We start from the raw sequence: 20,801 nt of genomic DNA, 5'->3' as shown, positions 1-20,801 counted from the left end.
ACGATGGAGGGAACACTGGTGATGTGCCGTTACAGCACATGGGCGACACCTGTACACTGAGTTTTCCACCGCGCCCGAACAGGATGGGGCTGCCTTCCCACAGGACACAGGTCAACTGGGGAGCTGACTGCCCACACCCAGTCACTACCTCAGAAGAGAAAACGCAAGTCTTCTTTAGTCTCTATCAAATGTGGTTTATTCAATGACAAGCACTTCTCTACAGCCACACCTGTGGAACATCACATGGCAAAAACGAGGTTTTTTTTCTCTAGACTTTTTTTTAAACCTTATTAAAAATGAGATTGGTCCTAAAAATATAGAAAGAAATAAATTTAAATTCACAAAAAACTGTACATTATCAAAAAGTCACTAAAACACCACATTTGGTTATATAAAAAGTCAGTCCCTTTTGCTGTAAAGGAACATGGAAACTTGTTGGTGTTGATGGTTTCTTGCTGTTACCACAGAGGGGAGGGAACACAAGGGGCAAGGTGGGTTGTCTTTTATTTTTAACCTGCTTTCCCTACCAAATACTCTTTGTCAGTAAGAGAAAATCCACCTAGCTGAGGGGCAGTGAAGATGAGGAAAGAAAAGTGAGAAATGGCCCCTCTCCTACCCCATAATCCCTTCAGCCCCCACTTCTTCACATCAAGTCTAGGACCTCCACCCAGAGTGCCTGGTCCCTCGGGGAAGAGGTGGGGCTGGGAGAGGAGCACAAGGCCAAGAGCTAAGGCTCCACTCTCCCTTCCGTTCACCTCCAATAATGAATGACTCCAGTACATTTTATGCTGGGGGAAACTCGCCACGGGGGAAGAAGTTGTCCCCAACTATAACAGTTCCAAACATCTAACACAAAGTTTGTTACGGCGCAGTTATTTAGATAAAATATAAATATTTATGCATAATATAAAGTCAATTCAAATATTCTTCAATCCACCTCTTATTTAAAAGCAAAAAAATTTCTCAAATAAAATTAAGTTTTGAGGTTTATCGACAAAAAAGGCGACTTTAGAAATAGGCAATGGGGTTAGGGAGTGGGGTGAGGGTGAGTTGAGAGGAATAGGGACTGCCCAGGAACCTGCACTGGCCCCACCCCTTCAGTACTGCTGGAGTACAAGGAATGCTGCACCTCACCTGGCACCCTCTGCCCACCACAGAACATTGCTTGGATGCCTCAGCTCTCTGCTTAGGCCAGCTAGCAGCCACCTCCCCAGTGCAAGTACCCGTAATTTCTGATGGGAGGGGCTGTGCTGAGCAGGAAAGCAGGGACCGGCGGCCCATGGCTATAGCTCAGAGTTAGCAGCTCTCCTCACACGTGCTGGGGGCTTGAGCTGGGCTTAGTCACACTCAGGGCAGGGGTAGACCCTTTGCACATCATGTGCTCCAGGGTCTCTGCTGCTGGGGAAGGGGTCCTGGGGACAGGCAGTATATGTGAGGAAGGAAAACACAACTAAACCTAGATACTCATGGTTTAGGAAAGATCCAGTTCTACTCCTCTCCCAGCGAAAGCTCAAGACTCAAAAAGCTACTGAGGAGAGGGAGTGCCTGCTGGAAAGATTGCACAGTTTGAAGAGGCTGGAACAGAAATGACCATGAGCCTTGTCCCCAGAGAAACAGTTCCCATGTTTTCCCAAAGACAAAATGTGATGGTATGAAACAATGGGAAAGGTGGGAATAAAAACATATTTGGGGAAACTGAATGAATCTCATTACACTAAACAGGGTTACGATCACAGCTCTTATTTGTGTGCAAGTGCGCGGGCGCGCGCGGGCGCGCGCACACACACACACACACACACACACACACACACACACACACACACAACCACCTCTCTCTCCCCCTCTCTCTGAGGCCAGCCAATTGCTACCTGGCCTCCATCTGGGAGGAGCACTCAGACTCAGCAGTAGTTGTCCCTGAGGAGTTCCCAAGAGGGAGGTTTGGGGAGCAGGGGAAAGAGGCCTGAAGGCCCAGGGCACCTGCCCACCTGCCCGCTCCCCAGCCAGAGTTTCAGAAAAGGCTAGAAACTCAGCACTCGAGGAGGGGCCAGCATCCTAGAGGGTTAACTATTGGCAGAAGATGAGGACAGAAAGACAGGGAACTCTGAACTTTGTTTCCACATAAGGGGAAGGAGATGGGGGCTGGGAAGGGAAAGGAAGAACCCGTACACGACAGTTTTATATTATTGGGTGGGACAAAGTTGTAAAAACTGGGAAGAGTAAGAAAAAAAAAAAAGTGAGAAAAAGCGAGAGCAGGGAAAGGACTGAACATGGAAGCAGCATGTTCAGGGCCCGGTGTCCGGCTCGACACACTTGGGAATTAAGTCCACTTTACTGGCCGTCACTGCGGGTCCGCACACAGTACAGAGTGTTTCTTGGTTTCACACATTCACTAGAACTATTGCTATTGTTAAATAACCCCAGGATGCTGGGGCATGTACAGGGAAGGAGGAAGCTGGGACCGGGGAGGACTTCTTCACCCCTCTCCATTTTAATTAGGGAAAAAACAAAAACAAAAACAAAACAAAACAAAAACCCAGGAAATTTCTTTCTTTTTTGGCTTTCCGTCCAGAAGGACCTCATCTCTGCATCTCTTATTTGAGGAGCAAGAGGAGGAAGGGAGAAAAGGGATTAGGGACAAGAGGATGTGGGTGCTGCTGAGGGCAGAGTCAGGAATCAGCACTGTCTGACCTGTGTCCGCCCAGGGCAGCCAATCAGCAGGTGTGAATGGCAGGTCTCTGTTTGGAAGGTGGGAGAAGATGCCACACGGCTACTCCCACCTCCCTCGCCTCACAGACTGGCCTGCTTTCCCTGATAAAACTCCTCCCAGCGGCTCTCAAAGAAGCGGCGCATGATATGCCCAGCCTTGCCCACTTCAGAGTCGTCCTCGTTGAAGGTCTGGCAATTGTCAAAAACCAGCAGGGCATCAGCAGCGAACTCCTCTGAACTGGTGTACCTGGGCAGAGGAGACAGGGCTGTGAGCTATCAGCTCTGAGCTACCTGGGCAGGGATGATGGAAAAGCAGGAGAGAGCATCTTCTTACCCTCCCCGGAGCAGCCGCTCTCTCATGGTGGAAAAGTCCATAGGGTTCTTGATGACACGCCGGTACCCACTCACCAGGCGAGGGTTCACAGGCTCCAGGAAAGGCCAGGCTGCATCATGGGATTCCATCTCCATGAGGATGACCCTATGGTGTGGAAAGCACACACTGACTCTCCCAGCCCCTTTGCCATAGAGATAGGCAGCTATCTCTATTCATTAACTTACTCGCAGAATGTGAGATCGCTGTGCTGGCTTCTCATTGACAATCTCCGTCTCTTGGAGGGAGATGGCCCATCTTGTGGGCACTGAGGCACTGCTGGGCTCTCTCGGCTCCTTGACAGTACCCGTCGCCTCCGACTGTCACCCTCTGAGAAGTTCAGTGGAAAACCACTTTTCCGCTTCTGACCTCGTTTTAGGAAACGAGGTCTGTGGGTGAATTCTTCTTCCACCTGCTGAGGACAGGCACAAGTAAGCAGCAGTATGGGCCTGTGCTGTTGCTGGCCCGCCTGTTCACCAGAATCCTGCTCACACATGGCTGTGGCTTCAAATACTCACACACAAGCCAGCATGGGAATCCATTCAAATTATCAATGGGAGGCGCAGTACATGAATTGTAATTACTCCTATTTCATAAGAGGACAAGACTAGGGCTAAAGAATGTAAGTGATGTTTTCAGAGACTCAACCCAAACATGTTGTCAGAGGCTCATTCATCCCTGGGAGAGCCTTGGGGGTAGGGGACATCTGTGGGACTAGTGGTTAAAAAAAAAAGGATGGAAAAGAGAATCTCTGAGTCCTTCTTGAGAATGGGGATCAGACAGGGGAAATCTTACTTGGGCCAGACAGACAGCACAGAACCAGTCCCCTTCTGGGACAGCCTCCATCTTGGGCCGATGACAGTAAATGTGGCAGCCTCGATCACACCCATCACAGAGCAGGAGAAATTCATCATTGTCACCCTTCCGGCAGACGAGACAGGTCTGGACCAACATTGTGAGGAGGCAGCGTAAGTCCTTCAGCCGTCCTATCACTGACCCCACTCTCGCCAGCTAGCCATCTAGCTGGCATCTCAGACTCACCACTTTGTTGACAGACTTCTCCCACGCGATGGACCTTTCCAGCTGGCCCAGGCACAAGCACACCTGGGCTGCACTGCGGCATCTCTCAAGTGTCTGCCGCCAGACACGCACACGAGGGGTGATCTCGTAGGATCTGCAGGGAGAGTGGGGACCCCGGCATGAGGAAGAACTGTCCTGCCTCTCTCAGGCCAAGCCTTGGGCAGCAGGAGACACTCACATCTCAGCAGTGCTGCCTTCAGGGGCACCATTGGGTGTGCTCAGCAGGACCTTCTCCACCACCACCTCATGGGCCGCCCAGAGGGGTTCCCGCAAGTAACGCCGCTCCACATTCTGCTCCAGCACAGCCAGCCGCAGCACAGCAAGGTCCAGAGGATTGGTGTTCTGCCGCTGAGGGACGGCTCCTTCCCTGCCCCGGCCCCTCCAAGGAAGATCCTCCTGAGAGTCAGGTAGATGCTCACAGTAGGTCAAGTCCTCTCGGGTAGAGTCTGGGCTAGGACACGTCCAACCCTTCCAGAAGGAAAGAATAGCAAAACACATTGTAAAGGGAAACATTTCATGTCATGGAACATCACTCAGGAAGAAGAAACCAAGGGCTTTCCTGACACCCTCCCCACAGCCAGGTATGGTGGCTCATGACTGCAATCCCAGCAGCTGCAAGGCTGAGACAGGAAGAAGGCCTTGAGTCACAGGCCTTCTTGTGAGCCCTTGTCTCAAAAACCAGAACCTACGGCTGGAGAGAGGACAGCAGCTAAGAGCACAGGCTGTTCCTCAAGGGGACATAGGTTCAACTCCCAGCATCCACATCTTGTGGTTCACAGCTGTCCTAAGTTCCAGTTCCAGAGGATCTTAGGACCTGTACTTCTGTCCTCTCAGTACACTGCACACACATGCTATACAACATTCATGCAGGCAACTCCCCCTACAAATAAATCAAAACAAAAAAATTCAACAAAACCAAAACCTTCCCTTAAACAACTCGTTACCCAACACCAATCCCAGTGTACCCGAATCTGCAGATCAGAAAGGACAACCCGCTGTTCTAGCTCCTCTACCCACTGAAGCACAGCCAGGTCTGTCTCGTAAGTCTTCTCTTTGGGGGACCAGCTCATAGTTTCTTCTTCCAAGGCAGGTAGCTTACTAGGCTCAAAGATGGGATCTGGGAAGACAGAGTGGTCCATCAAACTATAGCATACATCAAACTCCAGCTCAGGTAGGGTCAAGGTCTGTTATTTACCAGCTAAGGGCTGTAAGCAAACTTCCTGCAAGAAGTCCTTGTGCTTGCTAAGATGTTTGTGAAGTGCCTTTTCCCGAATACCTCGGGGATGCAGTGCCTTGAGCATGACATCCAGTGTCTCAGGATCTCGGATCCACCACCAGCCCGAGCACATTTCTGTGTAGAGAGGGTATGTACAAGGGATGGGAACAAGGCATGAATCACACTGCCCACAAAGCAAACTGCTATTACCTCTATGTTTACCCCATCCTAGCCAAGCTTGCTCACCAGGGGGGATAGGCTGGGCTGTCGGCTGGGTTAAGTAACGCTGCTCCACCTGCTTGAAGAACTTGCTAGGAGGTCTCCCTCTACGCTTTGGTTGTCCTAGCCCTGTGGGACTTTGTGGCATTTCTTCCGAGTATCCTGATGGCCTCTTAGAGGCCCCTCCAGGCAAGTGGGTGGAAGAGAACTGCACTGGGGAACAGAGACTGGCAGCACCAGGTGTATTTATCTGTCAACAAGGAGATATGAAGGAATGAATGAAGATATTCCATGTTTACATATTTCCTACATCAGGCTACAGTGAGACACAGAAGCCTGGGGCAAGATAAAGTGCAAACAGATTTGGTTACTCACTGACTTAGAGGAGGCAGGCAGCTGGAGGGAGGGAGGAGGCTGGTCCTCAGAAGCTGCAGGGGGAGGTGTAGGAGCAGCATTGCAGGGGATCTGAGCTGAGAAGTTAAACCAGGGACCTTGAGGGTCAGGGCAGGATTCTGCCTCATCAGGCTCTGGCTCCTCCAGGGACTGAGATGGAGCGGAGTCCAATTTTCCTGGGCTGCTATCGGGTGTGAGGACTGAACTGCTCAGCAGGGAGTTGTGGCTCTGAGTCTGGCTTAGCCAAGACAGGAAGGCGGACTGGCTGAGGTCATGCTGGCTCTGACCCAGGGACAAAGGGGAGCCTTCTGGCTCTAGGAACCCATTGTTCGAGTGGAGCTGGGTAGAAGCCTGAAGCTGAGGATGGGGCTGAGGTCCTGGGTGAACTTGAGTCTCTGCTTGTTCTGAATCATGCTCCCCAATGGTGGGCGTGAGCTGCTGAGGCTGCAGAGACCCGGGCTTAGACTTTCGAGGTCGGCCTCGGGACCGGGCAGGAGAAGCAGAGGTGTTGGAGCCAGCTGACTCCTTCTTTACAGAGACGGCAGAGCTGGGTGTTGAAGTGAGTGCTTCCATCAAAGACTCGGTTTCTTTCTTTATTCCATCTTCAGTAACTGTAAAGAGACAAACAGCTTAAGACACACTGCTGTGTAATGGCATCTACAAACAACATGCTTGCTCTTTAAAAGTTCTATTGGTTAATAGTTTATATGCCAGTGAACAGAGTATCTCTATGTAGCCCTGAACTCTCTATGTAGACTACGCTGGCCTTGAACTCAAGACATCAACTGGCCTGTGCCTCCCAGTAAGAATCTTTTGCTCTAAATGATGACTAGCCACAGCATAATCTTAAACCACTTTACTGAGAAACAACTACAGGTTAAGCACTTCTTGAGACAGGGTCTTGCTGGATAATTCAGTCTGGCCTTGAACTCCACATCCTCTTGCCTCGGCCTCCCAAGCACTGAGGTCAGTCTTTATCAGCATGCACAGTGAGTCTCATTTTTTTGTGTTTGGGATCAACCCCAGAATGATGTGCTAACACCAGCCACTGAGCTACACCCAAGCTCTGGTAAGCACTAGAGAGTTATCAAGCCATTTTAAGTTTTAGTAGCCTTTGAAAAAAATTAATTATGTGTATGTGTGTGCCTGTAGAAGCCACAGGCACTGGATCCCTTCAAGTTACAGGGAGGAGGAGTCTGTGAGACATGTGACATGGGAACCCAACTTAGGCCTCTAGAAGAGCAGTACATGCTCTTAACCATTGTGCCCTCTCTCCAGCCCCAATTCTCAGTTGTCCATGAAGTACGCTTACTATCCACATGGCCACAGCTTACAAATAAACAGAAGCATGCAGCTGGTATGTGAGCACAAGCAGGCAAACAATTTTACTCTGGATCCTATACTCACAAACTCCACTGCATTGTAAGGTTAAAGCAAGAGCACTAGGCACAAGAAAGAAATGTTTACTTTTGTTTGACTTCAAGCTTCCACAGATCCACCTACCTATGCATCCCTCTGATCCTTCCACAAAGATACCAGCCAGACATGGCAATACCCAGTAATGGCGTTTGTAGCGGTCCTGGCCCAAGGAGACTGCCCGAAGCATCTGGGAAGACTGAAGCAGCTTTTTCCTAAAGAAGAGCTGACGCTGGGTGGGAATTGGAAAAAGATGAATGAGAAAACATTTCTATCCGGACATGATAAATGTCCACGAGACTGAAAACACAGTACCTTACTGAGCTTTTCTATGTGGCGCTCGAGCTCTGGAATGCTAGACGCTGTAGCATCAACCTGGACAGAAACAAACAGACACTGAGAAAAGGGGACCAACCAGATCCAAAAACGAGTACTTTCTAACACGTGCTTTTCTTTGCCTTGGGTCTGTACCTCTCCATCCCTTCGACCCCTTCGGCTATGGACAGCTACCATAGTTTCCTCCTCGTCTTCCTCTTCTATGCCACTGGTTTCCTCCATGATTCGAGAACTACGCCTACGTCCCAGGCCATCTTCTGGCCCCTCCATCACAGCCATAGGACGCCCAGTTCGCTTGGCCAGAGCAGTTTTCAGTCTTAAGAAATAGTGATTAAGGGAAACTGGTGAAGAATATGATGCCAAAAAAGAAACACCTGAAATGTACATTTTTTTTGGAGCCCTCACTAGGTGCCAACCAAAGAAGGGCACCATACCAGGCAACAGCATGGCTATGCTTCGCCTTCTTTGAGACTGACTCTGTCCCATCCCTACCTCCGAAGTCGACCTTCAACAATCCATTTGTTTTTCCTGTAGCTAGACATATTCTCCAGAGTCTTGTCAATCTCACTGCAGGGGAACACAGGTTTTTTAGAGAAAGTGGCAGCAAAAAGAAAAGAAAAATTAAGTATTACAAGGGGCTACAGGGATTTCAGTCTAGTCCCCAAACTGGATGAATGACAAAGAAAGGCTTACAATCTTCTTGGGAAGGCAAAGAGAGTTTATGCCAAGTCACTCCAGCATCTTCAGAGAAGAGTGACACACATATATCACCACGAGACTTATGGAGATCTAAGCCCCTCCCCAACCACACTCGTACGCACAGCACAGGATTAATGATTCCCACCCAAGCCCTCACTTGATGATAATGGTGGAGCCGTTGAGCTCATGCACAAGGAAGGCTAGAACAGCAGCCTTCTGCTGAGGTGGTTGGGCCTGAAAAGGCTGGGTGCGCAGACTGTCACAGAAGGATGGCTCCACTCTATATGCCATGAGGAAGCAGCGTAATATCTCAGACACATTGTCTCTAGTCAATGGGATCTCAGACACCTTCTCACCCAAGATCTTTAGTGACTGTTTGGAAGAAAACATAATGGGAATGAGAAGAGCAACATAAACAACTCTAGTTGGGTAAACCTGGAAGAGAACTACAGGGTTAAGATAAAATTCTTAAGAAAAAAATGGATGAGGCTAGCAAGATGGCTCAGAAGGTAATGCCATTTGCACTAAATCCAATTAAAATGAGTTTAATTCTCAGAACCCTCTCAGTGGAAGAACTGACTCCCCACAAGTTGTCCTCTGAACACATACACACAATTTTAAACAATTTAGGATTGGAAAGATGGTTATTGCTCTTGAAAGGACACAGGTTTGTTTCTCAATACCTATATGGCAGTTCACAACCATCTACAATCCAGCTACAAGGAATCCAACCCATGAATATATATATTCATGCACCCAAATAAAATAAAAATAAAACTTAATTTTTTTTTTTTAACTTTTTCTTTCTTTTTTATGTTGACAGGGTCTCATTATGTAGCCCTGGCTGGCCTGGAACTTGCTACGCAAAACAGGCTCTAAGAGGTCTACCTGCCTCTACCTCCCAGGTGCTGAGATCAAAGGCATGTGCCACTATACCCAGCTAAAAATTTTTTTGTGGAGAAAGAGAGAGAGAGAGAGAGAGAGAGAGAGAGAATGAAAGTTGGCAGAACATGGGACTAAAGAGATGGCTCAGCATTAGGCACACAGGCTGCTCTTCCACAAGATTCAATTCTAGCACTCACATAGCAGCTCACAACTGTCTGTAACTGCAATTCCAAGGGCTCCAACAATCTTTTTCTGGTGCTTGTGGTACCAGGCACACATGTACACAAACAGGCAGGTAAAACACCTCTACACATAAAATAAAAAGTTAAGGGAAAAAGTTACTGGAAAAACGTGAAAGGCTAAAAAGAAAAACTGCAGTAAGAAAAGGATAAAATGAAAAAGAACTGCAAAAAAAAAAGAAAGTATGAAATTACAAGCAAGAAGCAATTAGAGTCCCTTACTCTCTGGGTTCTTGTTGGGGCATAGGCAAGCTCACCTGGCAGTAGGAGGGCAGCCCGGGGTCACGGAGGGCAGCCTTCAGCAGCTGCACCAGCAGGTCTTGCACTTTGCCTAAGCTGTCCCCTTGACACAAGAGTCCCTCCTGAAGGACGCCCAGACTAGGAACGTCTTTGGTAAGGTCAAAGCCGAGCACTTTGCCGAAACTATGCAGGAACTCCATGACGGTCAAGCAATCTGAGAAAGCCCGACTGGATAGTGCCAAACCAGGGATGCGTGTGAAGTCAGGCAGGGGCTAGAGAGAGAAAAGGAAGTGGGTTTCCTGTTAAGACTGACCAGGAGGCAGCATCTGGATATTCAGGTCCTTCTGGTAATACAAATGTCCTCAGGCCTTTCCATGACCCTTAATACCTGATGGTCAGTCAGACACATATCCTCTGTGGGCTTCTTCATCTCCTCCAGGATAACCTGCTGCCTCTGCCGTTCCTCCAGACGCCTTTGTGTGACAAGGGTCTTATCTGCTTTACAGGCTGGTTTGGCTCTGCCTGCCTCTTCCTTTCCCTTCACTTTTACCTTTTCTTTCTTTTCCCTCTTCACTTTTTCCTTGAGTTTTTCCGGCTTTGTCTTCATCTTTTCTACCTACCCACCCAGGGAGAAAGGAACAAGTAAGGGGCATAAAGATACCTGCCCGGGGGCTGGAGAGATAGTTCAGCGGCTTAAGAGTACTAACTGCTCTTCCACAGGACCAAGGTTCAAATCCCAGCACTCACATGGTAGCTTACAACTGTCTGTCTGTAACTCCAGTTCCAGAGGATCCAACACTCTCACACAGACATATAACAAAACAAAAAGATACCTGTCTAGCCATGCCTGATCCTAGTTTCTCCCAAACTCAAGAGTCCAAAATGTAATTATACTATAACACTGAAGAGTGTTTGGAAAATCTGTTCAGACTTGGAAGGTGGAAGTTAACTGTGGTGTAGGGTGCTTGTCTACAATGCACAATGCATCCTGGAGAAAGGAATTGAACTTGGGACATGCATCTGTACACAAACCTTGACTTTCTTCTTAGTGTCCCTCAGCTTTAAGGTCTTGCTGTCTTGCTTCCTCTTGCTTCTGGCCTGTAAACCATAAGGGAAGTCATTTCTCCTCAAACTCTGAAAGCATCTCTGCTTGGGCTAGGATTCAAAAACAGAAAAGGGTGCTGGAAAGGAGAGGTGAGATGGGATGAGGAGGAGTTGGCAATGGATCAATTCTCTCACCCTAGAGGTGCCCGTATTTTTCTTGAACAATCTCACTTTTCTAAATCAAGCCCAAGAAGTTCCATCTAACGAATGTGTGCTGTGCTATACTGAAAGTGGGGAATATAAGTATAAGAAAATAGAAAGCAGGTTGTAGAATGTTAGCCCACTGGTGTCACTCACCTGCCCTTGGACAGAGGTCTGACCCTCTCCCCGCTGAATCTTCTGCCTCATCTTCTTTTTGCTTTTACTCATCTTTGCTTTCTCCTCCTCATTCAGTGTTTCTGTGAAGGAAGGAAGGAAAGAAACTGAAAAACGAGAGGTAGAAAGACATGCTTGGCACGCAGGGCAGGCAGCTCCTGCCCACTACTAAGCTGGCTGCTCATGCAGCTCCATCAACAACAAGCTTTGTTGTTGTTTTGGTTTTGTGGAGGCTTTTGGGCTTGTTTTTTTAATAGACATGGTAAAACATTCAAGAGATATAGGAGTGAGAGAGGCATCTGCTCAGGAGTTGTACACAATGCTGAAACAGCATCACCAGTCCAGAAACCACAGATTAGCTCCAACTGAACAGCTTTGGAAATGGTCCAACTGGTGGAAAAGGTGCTGCAAGTGCAGAGTGGCTTATAATCTGCATCTTTCCCAGGCTGTGCAGCAAGAGTAGCAATGCACAGACTGAAGTGCACAGCCTGATTTTAGTGCAAAGAGAGCTGAGAAAGGAAACAGGACTCTAAACTCTCACAGAAAGAGAGCACTGTTGTGTAACACTGACAACCTTGTGCGCACCAAGAAAAAAAAGACAGATGATGGACGTTTCCAGAGACCCAGCTCAACACTTTTACAGCAGTTTTCATGCTCAGTCTCCACTGCTCGCCCTACTCAAAAGACCTGAATCAAAGTATAAACCTGCAAATGACTCACTTCTAACTGGTATTTTGACCTAACAGTACTTTTTCTTTTAGGTACAGATACAGACAGAAATATCACCACACATTTCAGTAACTATATTGTGGACAAATAAATCACTTAAAGCTTTTATTAAGCCAGGTGGTCGTGTGTGTGCCTTTAATCCCAGTACTTGGGAAGCAAAGGCAGGTGGATCTCTGAAGTTTGAGGCCAGCCTGGTCTAAAGAGTGAGTTCCAGGATAGCCAGGGCGACAGAGAATCCCTGTCTCAAAACACATGGCGGCTCACAACCATCTACCACTGTACTTCTACGGCATCTGACACCCTCTTATGGCTTTCACAGGCACCAGGCACAGTAGTAGTGCCTATGTGCAAAACATTTACACATATAAAACAAACCTTTTGAAAAATGAAAAATACTGAGGTTGAGTGTTTAACTTTGATAGAGTACTTGCTAGACGAGTGCAAAGTCCTAGGACTATTCCCGGAATGGAGAAAAAAGATACAGCCAGAGAGCAAAGCTAGAACTCCGAACGAAACTAACAGGACTATTTCATATTCTACACACTGTTAAGGACTATAATAAGCATTTTAAAATAATGCTTACTTTAAAAATTAGACATTTCCCCCCATTACCTATCCCACTTAAAACAGTGTGCCAATTATCTTTTGGATTCGGGTGTGAAGAAAGTTAGTATAAGCAAGGAGCTGAAAGACAGGAAAAAGCACGGCAGCTTTCTTTTCCTTGGCTACTACTGTATTTAAGGACAGCCCACTGCTTTACTAGTAAACACAAGTCAAAGGAAGAAATTGCCTGGGGGGAAATGTAGTAGTGCTGGGATCCTGTCATGCTTTCCAAGGGGCAAGAACAGACTTTGGTCCAGCTGTCCAGATGTCAGCCCTTCCTGTGAAATCCAGGCATCAGCAATGCTTCAGATGCCTCCTGGAGGGAGTGGAATGCCTGAGCTACAGACAACACTGTACCTTGGGTCTCCAGTTTTCTTGGAAGCCGGCTGTCTGTAGCATTCAATAGCTCAGGCACTTTGACCTTAGGAGGCCGGCCTCGGCCCCGCTTCACTTTGGGAGCCTCCTTGTTTTTGGCCTTCTCGTTGTTTCGAGGTCGACCTCGTTTGCCAGTAATTGCTTCAATTCTGGATGGAATCTCCTCTGCTGATAACTGGACCCACTGCAAGCCCTAAGGGAATAAGGGAGACAGTCAGTGCAGGCTACTGAGCCCTCTGAACTAACCCAGACCCCCTGAACCACCAAACTCCACAAAAGGAAGCTATAACTTGTTCCCAACTATGTCACCCTCAAGCCAGCACCTCTGGTGTATCTCTTTCTTCAAAGAAATCTCCAACAGGCATACGGGGACTGAAGCTAAAGTGCTCACGGCGGACACTGTGTACCACATTTCGGCTCAGGTACTGAAAGGAAAAGTGACATCAGTAAAGTCATGTCCTACCATGTCCTTGGCTAGCTACAGCACAAGCAGAACAGGTTCCAGAGCAGACAATGCTAGCCTGCTCTTCTGGGACCCCCCCCCCCAAAAAAAAGTCCTTTTAAAAAACCCACAAATGGGAGCTGAGTGCAACGGTGATCACCTGGAATCCCAGCGCTCAGGGAGGCAGAGGCAGGAAGATCTCTGTGAGTTTATGAGTTTAAGTCCAGCCCGCTCTACATAAAGAGAGTACAGAACAGCCAGGGCTACACAGAGAAACCCTGTCTCAAACAAATAAACAAATAAAACAACAACAATAAAAAGCTACAAATGCTGTTACCTTGATAACTTCTGGAAATTGCTTCATTCTCTTCCCACAGGGGCCATAATACCAAGTCTCCCCCTGCCACCGATGGCTCCCCTTCTTTATGCGCACTTCTCTCCGCCACCTGCCAGAGAAGCACATGGGCCCTACCACCAGGTCACACCCTACCCACTCCCATGCCACCCAGGACCCAAGCCTACTGAGCAGATCCCCCTACATCTGTCCCCTCGCCTGCATGCAAACAGTCCCACAGACAATCCTGCACACACAAATAGCACAGCACATGAGCCTGGGCTCAAAACACTTGAGCCAAACCAAGTATTTCAGGAAAAGAAAACAATAGAGTGAATGGCAAATGTGTTCAAAGATCCCCACCCCTCCTTTTTATTAAGCTACTGAAATGAGCAGCTAAAAACTCCTAACTGTCTGGCTCAGGTCATCACAAAGCTGAAGAGTGAACTGAAGGCTGACTGTACGAATAACTAGGTAAATTTTAGTTAGTGACTATGCTGAGCAGAAAATTATAAACTCAGCCGTATCTTTGTCCTTAATACTGCAGTAGTACTAACGGTGACAGTAAGTAGTCTAGAGTGGTTGTGGTGAAAATCTAAGAAGAGAGTTATTTCCACAAGGCCTTTGTCAACAGGTCATTAAGTAAAGTTCGAGGGCTTAACTCTCCAGAGAGCATTAAAACAGAAATCAGTGCCACACAACCATCCAATTCACTGGTAGGAGAGGCCCCTCTCTATGAAAACAGTTCTATCTAGCTGCTATGAATACTTGAGCCTTAGTCTGAAAAAGGATGCTTAATCAAAAACCAAGTAACCAGCAGATGAACAAAAAATGCGGGAGAAGATAGATCCTAAGAAAGAGGACACTGGTCTGGAGTGATAGCCCAGGAGTGAAGAGCACTTGCTGCTGTTCAGAGGACCTAAGCTTAGATCCCGGCACTACAACAGGTGGCCTCACAACAGCTTGTGACACTAACACAGGGATTCCACGGCCTCCTTGCTGCCTTGTAATCTATTCCTGTCTAGCACAATCCTCTCTCACCAAGATGAAGAGAGGAGCTCTTTTCTTCCTAGTCATTCCTAAGCTTGTTTAGGTCAACACATGTGGCAATCTAGAGCATTTACCCATGTTGGAGAGGAAGACGAACTTCTTCTGGGGTAGCAATGCGTCTCTTCAGTACATCACCTTGAGAATAAGATCACAGACATCAAGATAAGAAGTCAAGCAAACTATTGGACAGAGCTGAGCATGGTGGCAGAGCACTTGGAGGCAGAGGCAGGCATGTCTATGTGAATTGGAGGCCAGCTCGGGCTACACAGTGAGTTCTAGGTCAGCCAAGGCTACATGGCAAGACAAATAAATAAATAGACAAACAGACAGACAGATAGATAGATAAAACAAAGTAAATAACAGGTTAGTAGAGAAAGGGAGATGAAATTTATGAAATAAACTTCTGTAGCACCCAGGCAGTTAAGAACAGAATCTGGGGCAGGAGAGATGGCTCAGAGGTTAAGAGCATGCGTTGCTCTTCCAGAGGTCCTGAGTTCAATTTCCAGCAACCACCTGGTGGCTCATAACCATCTATAATGAGATCTGGTGCCCTCTTCTGGCATAAAGGTGTATATGCGGGCAGAACACTGCATACATAATAAACAAATCAATCTTAAAAAATCTCTTAAAAAAGAAAAGAAAATGAACAGAATCAGGCTGACACTTGGAGGACAGAGGCAGGCTAAGCCTCAGTTCAAGGCCTGGTCTACAGAGTGAGTTCCAGGAGAAATCTTGTCTTGAATTCACCCCCCCCCCAAAAAAAAAGGTGGTGGTGGGGTGCTAGAGATGACTCAGAAGAGCACTGGCTGCTCTTCTAGAGGTCCTGAGTTCAAGTCCCAGAAATTGCATGGTGGCTCACAACCATTTATAATAGAATGTGATTTCCTCTGCTTGTGTGCATGAAAACAGAGCATTCACATTCATAAGAAAAGGCACTGAGTCTGGACTAGACACTCACCACCACCAGAAACGGTGGCAGTTTCTCCAGTGATCTCTTCCTGATCAGCAGAAGTTTCAGGGACAGTGCTGACATTGTCATCTGCTGGGGAGACTGTCTGGACAGCAGCTGCTGGGCAAGGTACAGGGAAAGCTTGAGAAGTCACTGGAGCTGTCACAGAGGCTTCCAAGGAGCTGGCTGGGAGGGCAGGCGAGGCAGCAGGAGAGGCACATGCAGCTGGAGAGGCTGCCGGAGAGACTGAGGGACGTAGCTCAACAGTAGGTGGTTGGTCAGGGGCTGGCTCAGTCAGGGGAGGAGGGAAGTCTGAAGACTGAGTCTCCATTTCTTCCTGTTCAGAGTCAAAGCTATTATCTAAAATTCAAAGGATGGTATAAGTAAGAGAAAACAGTATCAGTAAATGAATTTATCCAATCAAACCCACACTATGGTAAACATGGTTATTTTAAGATCGTTTAGTGGAAACAAAACAAAACAAAACAAAAAAGTAGTTCTAGGGTGCTGGAGGGATGGCTCAGTGGTTAAAAGTAGCAACTGCTCTTCCAGGGGACCACTGTGTATTTCCAGCAGCCACAAGACACCTGACTCACAACCTTCTCTAAAGCCCATCCCAGCAGGTCTGACACCCTCTTCTGGTCTTCAAGGGCACCGCGCACGCACGCACGCACGCACGCACGCACACGCACACGCACACACACACACACACACACACACACACACACACGATATAGATAGATAGATACACACACGAGATATCTATATAATAGAATAGATATCTCGTGTGTGTGTATGTGTATAAGCTCAGAGGAACACTAGTACATGTAAAATTAAGTTTTAAAAAAGAAGCACTGGCTCTTTTCCTACCCCAAACACTTTTGAAGTTAAAGGGTAAAGCTGGTGCTATCCTCATCACATAGAGAAATAGCTTTTCCTGAAGCAGAAAAGCCTCTGCCCTTCTTTTCCTTGACAATTTCCAAGTCTTTCAAACTCTCCACTAAGGGCACAGGTCAAAGTATAATGGCCGTTGTCTGCTTTTTTTTGTTTTGTTTTTGAGACAAGGTTTCTCTGTGTAGCCGTGGCTATCCTGGACTTGCTTTGTAAATCACACTGGCCTCCAACTCACAGAGATCCACCTGCCTTTGCCTCCCCAAGTGTTGGGATTACGGGCGTGTGCCACCACATCCAGCAGCTGATGTCTTCTTTATTTTCACTGGACATCATCTGTCAGCGAGATACTGTTACACACTTCCCATATTAAGGGCTTAACCCATTCTCTCATGTCGTACCTCTCTCCACTTACCTTGCAAGACAGACTCCCCTAAGACAGGTGGGGAGGTTGGGCTGACAAAGATAGAGGCTGATGTTTGACTGTCGTCTGCCAGGAGGCTGAAGGCAGTAGCATTATTGAGAGAAGGGCAATCAAGGGCAGAGATTACAGGGTTGTCTTCAAGAGGCAGCTTGTCTTCTGCACCCATCAGCTCCGTGTCATCTATACCATAAAGTCCTCCACTCACTGGTTCTGTTTAGGAGAGGTGGGGGTTGGGGGAAAGCAAAGCAGAATATTAAGAAAAAAATTAGATAGCAAGATTTAAGAAATACCAGCCCTCCCCAACTCCCAATAATCCAATTCTAGTTTCTAATGTGATGAATTAGGGAAGAGGAAGGACACAAGAAAGGGCATCACCTCTAGCTTAGACTAACTTGAAACTCACTATGTAGTTCACAATGGTGTCAAAGTCACAACCCTCCTTCCTTAGCCACCCTAGCATGCTATACATTAATATCAAAACAGGAAATACATAGCCCTCTGCAAGAGCAAAGTCAGGAGACTGAAAATGAAGGCAAAGATACTGACTATATATCTACCCACAGATCCTTGCAGAAATCTAGCATTTATTATAAGACAGGCCTTGTTTTTATATTTAATTGGCAAATGTTTTCTTTCTAGCTACTTAGAATCCAAACAGCCCAACTGTGTGGTAGTTACAGCCTATCCAGTGAATTATTGCAGCCAAGGGCTCTCGGCCAACTGGAAGACAGAAAGAGCCTGGGAACTGAACCAATGCATCTGAGTAAAGTTGGCCCACCCAGCAGTATAGATCATGGTTTACTAAAGGTTTGCCTACAAGCCCCAACACCCCAGAGGCCCTAAAATTTTCCCTGGTGCTCTAATGTCTCCAGGTGGCACGCCCTGCCAAGCCCACCTGCTGCCAGAGAGTCAAAGGGCTCAAGGGAGTCTTCGCTGAGGATTGGAGTGTCTTCCAGTTGATCAGGAAGATGTGACGGATCATCTAGACAGCTCACTGTGGGATCAGGGACCAGCACAGAGACCTCTTGGTGTAAAGACTCCACAGACGAGACAGAACCATTGTAGCCACAGATCTTGAGTTCTAGGCAGTCCCAGGAGAGACCCAAAGTGAAAACTGATGCCTTCAATTTAGCTCTACTAGGTGGCTATCATAGGTGTGCAACTCTTACAGAAAGTCCACACACCCAAGGGTATAAATAGTTCTGTTCCAAAATGCACCCTTCCCCAGCCACACTGGTACTCAAATCCATGTTAAAACATTCTCTTAGTAAACTCTAACTTTGCTTTAAAAAAATGTTCAGGTGGACATGGTGGTGCAAGCCTTTAATCCCAGGTAGGGGCAGGTGGATCTCTGTGAGTTCGAGGCCAGCCTGTTCTACAGAGTGAGTCCAGGATAGCCAGGGCTACACAGAGAAACCCAGTATCAATAAATAATATATATATGTATATATTCATTCAATCCAATCAACATTTATTGCCGGTTATATACTGGAAACAGATCCTGTCCAGATATCTAAAGGAGTAGAGATATATTGCTAACACAAATCATACATCAGGCAAAGAGTAAAAGAGAGTAAGGCCTGAGACAAGACGCCCTACCATGTACTTATTCAGTTATTTTTCCCAACAAGAGAAACAGAAAAAATATTTTATTTTTATAGGGTAGTCACCTTTGCACTGACTGCAAACTAGAATTTTTATCTATTTTTAGGAAAACAAAAGAGGTTAACAACCAAAAATAAAGGATCTGAACAGACAAGCAGCGGTGCACTCTGCCCATTTTCTTCTCTATTCATAAGCCAGTCACTTCTAGGCTAAGCTCTCTTCAGCAGTACCTAATCCTGCCACAACTAAAACAGTCTCATGGCCTCATTCCTCACTGTTTACGTCCTAACCATTTCCTCTATTTTAACAGAAGCCTCCAACCCACCCTTTTTTGAGACTGGGTCTTAGGTGTCTCAGGTTGACCTTGAACTACTCCTTCTACCTCCACCTCCCAAGTGCAGAGATTATAGGCATGTGTCAGGATACCTGCCTCATTCATTCATGCTATATAAGCTACATTCCCAGTCTAAGAAGCCCTTCTTGATGCAGTGTCTGTCTGGGCTGTTGCAGGTTCTCCCATCGCCCACCTGCCCTCTCCAGGCCAGCTCTGCATGAGCTTGAAATAATTTGCACTCCCACTCAAGCTGGTGCTGCTGCCACAAAAACACCAGCCACTTGGCTCTGCTAATCACCAACATGCAAATCAGCCTGAACCACAGAGAGCTAGAAAGACAGGTTTTCCTCACCTCAAAAAGCCCCTGTCCCCCAACCATCCCACTTCCCCTCTGCACACCCAGCGCACAGGCCCAGCTATACCTGGCTGCTCTTCCTCCAGCTCCAGGCTGCCTACCAAGCCAGTGCCATTTTCTGCCACAACTGAAGTCAGCTCCTTGTCTGCTGCCTCATCAGGATGGATCCCACTGCCTACATCCTGGGAAGGTGCAAAGGTCTGGATACTAGATCCCAACATTGGAGAAGTCTGTGGGGAGGTGAAAAAACTTGGGGGTCCATTGGGCATCACCTCAAAATTCTGATCAGGAAAAGAATCATACAGTTCCTGTGAATCGAAGTTAAGCCCCATGGGACTCTGGGTACCATTGGCCCAGAACTCTTGGCTCCCAGCTCGAAGATTAGTGTTGTGGGTTGGGGACGAAGGTTGTCGGCTGCCCCCAAGGATACCATTGAGTGGGTATTGTCCCCCAGGGAACTGAGAAAGAAGGGGAGGGTCCTTGAGGTTGTTGCCAGGATTGGCAGATGGGTACTGTGAGTAGTTCCAAAGACAGTCGTAGGCCACGTTAGGGTGATGGAGGTGTGAAGTGCTGGAGGAGTGGGGAGCAGAGTTCAAAATCCCTGAAGTAGTAGTGTGAGATACAGTAGATAAGCCATTAACATTCACATCCCCATTCAAACCTGTCAGAAAAAATGGAAGAGGGTCAGTTTTAAATACACATGCAATATATTGCCAAATAAACTTCAATTAACCACATTGAAAGCACAAGTAAGGTGACTCCTCATTGCATTTATCTTTTGGGTCTCAAAGGGGACACTAAAGCTGGATGTTGCTGTGCAAACTCAGCAGCTGGTGCTCAGACTTCAAGGTAAGGGTCCGGGGCACCGCCCAAGTGTGCTGCAGGAGCTGGGGCAGCAGCTGTCCCTGCTGCGAGGCCTTTACCCCATGGAGCTGCAGTTTCCTACAGCGACTTATATTCTTTCCCACTCTCGTTCCTTACAGGAACTCTTCCCTTGGAGGGCAGGAATGAGCTCTCCTGCCTCCTTCCTTCGTGCCTACTTGGGCCTAAAGTAGCTCCAGAAGGGGCAGCCTCCACTTAACTGGCACAAGCAGATCCAGAACCTTGTGTTGGGCTAAGAATAGAATCTGTGGTCACCACAGTGACAAGATTCCAGCTCAGAAGGCTGGGGTGAGCCCCTCCCCACAGGCCCTGGAGGGTGATATGCAGTAGGTAAAAATCTGCATGACCAGTGCTGCAGAAAGAATCCAGCTCAGAAAATTGCTTTCTTTGACTTTGCAACAGACATCAATAAAAGGGACCAAGATACTAAAGAAACTGGAAGCAAGTGGGTGGGTACTTAAGTGTGGAAAATAATGAAGAAAAAAAAGGGGGGGGTGTATTTATCTGCCAGTGTCCTCTAAGTGACAAGTTAGTCAGCAACAAGTGCAAGTCAGAACTCTTTTACTGCTAAGGAGAAAACACATGAAATTCCACTTCTAAGCAAAATGAC

The 20,801-nt window shown here is 47.3% G+C and overlaps 1 protein-coding gene across 9 annotated transcripts in view; it reads right to left on the bottom strand.

Annotated features, from left to right (window-relative positions):
• Positions 1-176: 176 nt before the first annotated feature.
• Baz2a (bromodomain adjacent to zinc finger domain 2A) overlaps positions 177-20,801 on the bottom strand; it is a 38,111-nt gene continuing 17,486 nt past the window's right edge. For 7 of the 9 annotated variants that reach the window (XM_055625784.1, XM_055625785.1, XM_055625789.1 and 4 more), the window contains 27 exons: positions 19,377-19,970; positions 17,911-18,096; positions 17,007-17,225; positions 15,710-16,060; positions 14,826-14,886; positions 13,705-13,813; positions 13,249-13,350; positions 12,908-13,118; positions 11,201-11,301; positions 10,832-10,897; positions 10,188-10,415; positions 9,817-10,071; positions 8,593-8,807; positions 8,229-8,303; positions 7,872-8,052; positions 7,716-7,775; positions 7,488-7,632; positions 5,967-6,595; positions 5,619-5,841; positions 5,352-5,507; positions 5,122-5,273; positions 4,335-4,624; positions 4,118-4,250; positions 3,872-4,018; positions 3,265-3,491; positions 3,041-3,184; positions 177-2,953 (listed from right to left, as the gene is read on the bottom strand). In XM_055625784.1, the coding sequence (XP_055481759.1) occupies positions 2,788-2,953; positions 3,041-3,184; positions 3,265-3,491; positions 3,872-4,018; positions 4,118-4,250; positions 4,335-4,624; positions 5,122-5,273; positions 5,352-5,507; positions 5,619-5,841; positions 5,967-6,595; positions 7,488-7,632; positions 7,716-7,775; positions 7,872-8,052; positions 8,229-8,303; positions 8,593-8,807; positions 9,817-10,071; positions 10,188-10,415; positions 10,832-10,897; positions 11,201-11,301; positions 12,908-13,118; positions 13,249-13,350; positions 13,705-13,813; positions 14,826-14,886; positions 15,710-16,060; positions 17,007-17,225; positions 17,911-18,096; positions 19,377-19,970 (5,426 nt within the window). In that variant the 3' untranslated portion in view covers positions 177-2,787. The remainder of the gene's footprint in view (positions 2,954-3,040; positions 3,185-3,264; positions 3,492-3,871; positions 4,019-4,117; positions 4,251-4,334; positions 4,625-5,121; positions 5,274-5,351; positions 5,508-5,618; positions 5,842-5,966; positions 6,596-7,487; positions 7,633-7,715; positions 7,776-7,871; positions 8,053-8,228; positions 8,304-8,592; positions 8,808-9,816; positions 10,072-10,187; positions 10,416-10,831; positions 10,898-11,200; positions 11,302-12,907; positions 13,119-13,248; positions 13,351-13,704; positions 13,814-14,825; positions 14,887-15,709; positions 16,061-17,006; positions 17,226-17,910; positions 18,097-19,376; positions 19,971-20,801) is intronic. The other 2 variants (XM_055625783.1, XM_055625792.1) reach the window with 2 other exon arrangements.

The sequence above is a fragment of the Psammomys obesus genome, unplaced genomic scaffold (genome assembly GCF_907164565.1).
Source record: "Psammomys obesus unplaced genomic scaffold, mPsaObe1.curated_primary_1811, whole genome shotgun sequence".
NCBI lineage: Eukaryota > Metazoa > Chordata > Mammalia > Rodentia > Muridae > Psammomys > Psammomys obesus.
This window is presented reverse-complemented; position numbering and strand designations above follow the sequence as displayed.